Below are 4,515 nucleotides of genomic sequence, written 5' to 3'. Positions count from 1 at the left end.
GTAGCATCTGTCCACCGTTCCCACAAACAGCAGCGTCTTTCCCTGAACCAGCCGCAGCTTCAGCAGCGTGTAGATGAGCAGGAACTTGTCCTCCTCCTCACATCTGATGCTGTACTGCTGCAGCTGGCTGCTGTCTGGGAGCTGAGAGCCCTGCAGCTTCAGGATCACCTGCGGCAACACAGATCCAGTGCACAGACAGAAACCAAACACCTACTGTAAATATTTAATAACGTGTGGGAAGCAGACGCTGGTTTTTTAGAGCTGTGAGTGTGAGCATGGCATTACAGGGTTGTGTAGCAGCAGCTCCTTTAAGGCCTGAACATCCTCAGAGAAGGTAGCAGACATCAGGAACGACTGGTAGATCTTTGGCAGATGACTGAGACACAACAAACGGAACAAGTTAACTTCCAGAGAAACGTGTGTTGTGTAGGACCCAGAACCCATCACCAGTTTGGATGCAGCCTCTCATTTCTATTAACTCTCTACAGTGGAATATTGTCACCCTTTATAAACATCTTCAGTCTCATGTTTAAGGAGTCCAAAGGACTGGGTATCACTGCTCTAAACTCTTCACTAAAAAAGACAGTAATCTTTCTATACAACTCATTGTGTTAAAAACAACAATGGACAGGCTGAAGTAAGTGAATTCACGCTGCAGCCTGTGTGTTCTCACCACAGCAGGTTCTTCAGATCTGCCTCAAAGCCAAAAGAGAACAGCAGGTCGGCCTCGTCCACCACCAGCATCTCCAGGGACGAGTGCAGGACCAGGTTCTGGGCGTTGAGGTGAGCCAGCACTCGGGACGGCGTCCCCACCACCACATCAGGCTTCTCCATCAAGATGGGCCTGTTCAAACACAGCAGCTCAGCCACACACTGATAATCACATCTAGCTACATCTGAAACACGAGAACGATCTGACAGACCAGATCTAGGAGCTGTGGAGTCATCATGTACAGAAACATTTGTGCCAGAAAATCATTAGAAAACAATCCTCTCAGCTTCTGAAGCGTATACCAAGTGTGCAGTCTAACGGACTGACCTCTGAGCCGACAGCTCAGCTCTGCCCGAGACGTCGGCCACTCGGACATCCCTCGAACAGTACGCCGTCAGCTGCCTCATCATGGTCTGGACCTGCTGCCCCAGCTCTTTGGTGGGAACCAGGACCAGCGCTCTCACATCCTGCTCACGAACACTCTGAAGGCAACGACATCCAGCACAGCACGGTCAGGAGGAACAGGACAGACAGAGCACCGACTGTACATCACGCAGAGAAAATATCAGCTTGTCGGATCGAATACTCCTGATACTACTTGTGAAATCATCAGTCCTAGTGTCACAAGTTGTGTGAGTCACAGAGTCGTGACTGAGGCTAATGACAGTTTTCAACAAAAACCCACATCACGTCACCATGTGCCAAACTGTCGCACAAGTGAACACATACCGTACTTAGACTATTGCTACTCTATGCTGTAAAACATCAACAAAGTGCATTGTACACAATCTCACATCTGGGACATCACGTTGTTGACGAAGTGTTGCTGCTGTGTATCCTGTAGATTGTTGAGCAACAAATGACAAATACATTTCATTTTTCTCAGTTTGTTTTGTGTGTGTCAACACAGATCCACATAAATCCACATTCATAAACAGATGGGTTTTGCGCGCACCTGTTTGAGGCCCAGGATGCGCTGGATGACGGGTACGGCATAAGCAGCCGTCTTTCCAGACCCGGTCCGGGCTCGAGCCAGGAGGTCTTTCCCCTCCAGAGCCAAAGGGATGGCCTTCTCCTGGATCAGCGTGGGCTGGGACCAGCCCAGGTCTGCAACCGCCTAAGGACACGGTTTGACACATTGGAGGACACGGTCACTGCTCTGTGTTGTTTAGCTGTTCTCACTGCTGTCCACCACACTCACACATAAATATTCTGGCTGCTACACAATTTTAAAACAAACCTATTTTAAACGTCTGTCTATACACACCACTGAATATTTATTAAAATACTATCGGTTTAGGAAACTTCCTACAAACAAATCTAGAAAAACGTACTTTATTCTGGTAAAACCAAGATAACCACTTGGTGAACTTCAGGCAAGATTAAGAGAGAAAATATTAACAGAAAAAAATGTTTTAACTTCTCTTTCTCATCTGGTTTTACTGGCGTCGTGAAGCGTTAAACCTGTTTCCTGTGTTTACGCCGAGTTTCCTTCACTTCTCTCCGGTTTTTACTCCCCATTTAATGTTTTACTGAAACTTTGTTTAAGATTTTCAGCTCATACCAAATCATTTGTTACCTTTAAAAGACGGTCGTCTAAGCCCATTTCATGAAACTGGAGTATTTCAGCAGCCATTACTGCACCTCACTACGATCACATGTGCGTCGCAAACGTTTTACGTCATGTTGCCTTCACGTCCTTCCTCTCAGACTCCGTCATCTCCAAATCGCCAAGTTGTCATCAGATTTTGTCATTTCCAACATTATAAACACAATTTTACGCTTTTTATTAAATAGAGAAAATATATTTTGAATATAAATATCCAAATATTGATTTTTATTTTAATTCATTTTATCGCAAATGTGATGATTTAAGAAATAGAAGAAGAAGAAGAAGCCTTATTTTATTGTCATTTTAACATTGTGACATGTACAATGAAATTTTGCAGAGCCGAGGGGTCCCGGGCCGCTGCGCGCATACGCGCCACCATCATTTAATCAAAAATGTGTAATTTCACTAAGAGTATCAATATTTCATCATTTCCTTTACAATTTACATATTTTGCTTAAATTTTTAACAAAAAGAGCGTACACACAATGAGAACCAGCCAAAAGTACAATCAAACCAAGCCTGTCCCCCCAAAGTACTTGAAATGTCCTACCCCTACTGTAAATAAGTAACCATTTTTATCATTGTTTAGAGCATTGTTACAGTGTTTCTCACTATTTTCAGAGTTTTTACAAACCAGTCAGTGAAGTAATAGAGAAAACAGGCTAATCAGCAGATTAATCCCTAATGAAAATAATCATTAGCAGCAGCTGGAAACAGAACAGTTGAACAGAGCTGCACCTCAACCAGCAGCAACACCAGCTTCCAGAGACATGTCCTCAGCTGCCCTCAGTGCAGAAAGATGTTCACACTGAGGTCTGACCTGGTGAAAAACACCATGTTAGATCCCAAACAGAATTTAATACCTAACAATCAGGTAACGCGTGTTTTAACGTGAAAATTGTTGGGTAAAATTATTAACAATGTTATACTCTAGGATTGGATCTAACATTTGATTGAATTAAGTACTTATTTAGTAGAAGATTGACACCATGACTGTTGTTTATCTAACCTGTGTGTTCACTCTGTTTGTGTATGACTATTCTATCATACTAGAAATAGAATAGTTATATTTCAGAATACATAAGTTCACCTACTTGCATGTCACATGCTATGTTTGTGTAATTACTTTTCACCCAATTATATGTTCACTAAAATAATGAGAAAATAAGTTTCTGTAGGAAACACTGAAAACTTTGTGTGATATTGCAGGCTCTTGAGATTAAAAATGTGGTGCACTGAGTAACTTTCCAAGGTCTAATCATCCCAAAGGCTTTCATTAGATTTGTTGCCTTTTCTAAAAGAGCTCATTATTCCCTCTGAGCTTTGAAGCCAGGGGAGTTAGGGTTTGATAAGATACTAAGATTTACACCAAAGTTATAGTCAGATTTTGGCCTAGAAGAAACAGCTGCCTGGTAAAATAGCTATTTTCACACACACACAGGCAGTGTCAGGTCTTCCTCCCTCTCTAGGAAACTGTCTTTATTCATTGGAGCAGAAGGGACCTTGGGAATGGATGGATGAACCAATGGACCAATGGAACAGCACGAGAGGCACCAGATCAACCTACTTTTGCACATTTCAAAAATTGTATAAAAAATTTGGGTTTCAGGAAGACAGGCGTTCCTCTTGTCCTGAAGGCAGGTTGAACGGTTTTGCTGTTTAGGGTCAGGGCTTCAGATAGAGACAGAACCCAGAGCTCTGTAAATTGCTTTATTCGATAGTCTATTCAATTGTGATAATAAATCTTTAAAAGTGATACTTGACTCCGATTATTCTTCATAAAAGAACACGCTGCAAAATGAGCTCAACTAAGTGTGTCCGTCAGAGTGATCCTCTTCCTGGAACGAGGTCCAGCCTGATAACCCTCCCTCTTCTCTCACACACAGCAGCTCCACTCTGTCCTGATGTTTCCTGTTCCCTCCCCTTCAGATCTACAGGTTGAAGATGGGTATAACCAACATGAGGTGACGTGCGAGAGCTGACACGCCCTGTTCACTGCACAAACACCTGTTGTGTAGATCAGCGCTCAAACTGGTTTCACTTATCAGACAGTGAAACTCAGTCGTTGTCACTGAGAGGTGAAATGGCGCAGAAAGGAGTTCAGCTGGACCAGGAAGCTATTTCTTGTTTCATTTGTCTGGATCTACTGAAGGATCCGGTGATTATTCCCTGTGGACACAGCTACTGCATG

General features: G+C 43.1%; 1 protein-coding gene across 1 annotated transcript in view; it reads right to left on the bottom strand.

Annotated features, from left to right (window-relative positions):
- ddx56 (DEAD (Asp-Glu-Ala-Asp) box helicase 56) overlaps positions 1–2,435 on the bottom strand; it is a 10,753-nt gene extending 8,318 nt beyond the window's left edge. The window contains exons 1-6 of the mRNA XM_020589009.1: positions 2,292–2,435; positions 1,668–1,829; positions 1,040–1,194; positions 674–844; positions 286–376; positions 1–168 (exon numbers count right to left, since the gene is read on the bottom strand). The exon at positions 1–168 is cut by the window's left edge and continues 77 nt beyond it. Of these exons, the coding sequence (XP_020444665.1) occupies positions 1–168; positions 286–376; positions 674–844; positions 1,040–1,194; positions 1,668–1,829; positions 2,292–2,348 (804 nt within the window). The 5' untranslated portion in view covers positions 2,349–2,435. The remainder of the gene's footprint in view (positions 169–285; positions 377–673; positions 845–1,039; positions 1,195–1,667; positions 1,830–2,291) is intronic.
- Between the last annotated feature and the right edge of the window lie 2,080 nt (positions 2,436–4,515).

The sequence above is a fragment of the Monopterus albus genome, unplaced genomic scaffold, assembly GCF_001952655.1.
Source record: "Monopterus albus unplaced genomic scaffold, M_albus_1.0 scaffold730.1, whole genome shotgun sequence".
Classification (NCBI taxonomy): Eukaryota; Metazoa; Chordata; class Actinopteri; order Synbranchiformes; family Synbranchidae; genus Monopterus; species Monopterus albus.
Note: the sequence above shows the minus strand (reverse complement) of the source record. Positions and strands in the feature narration are given on the sequence as shown.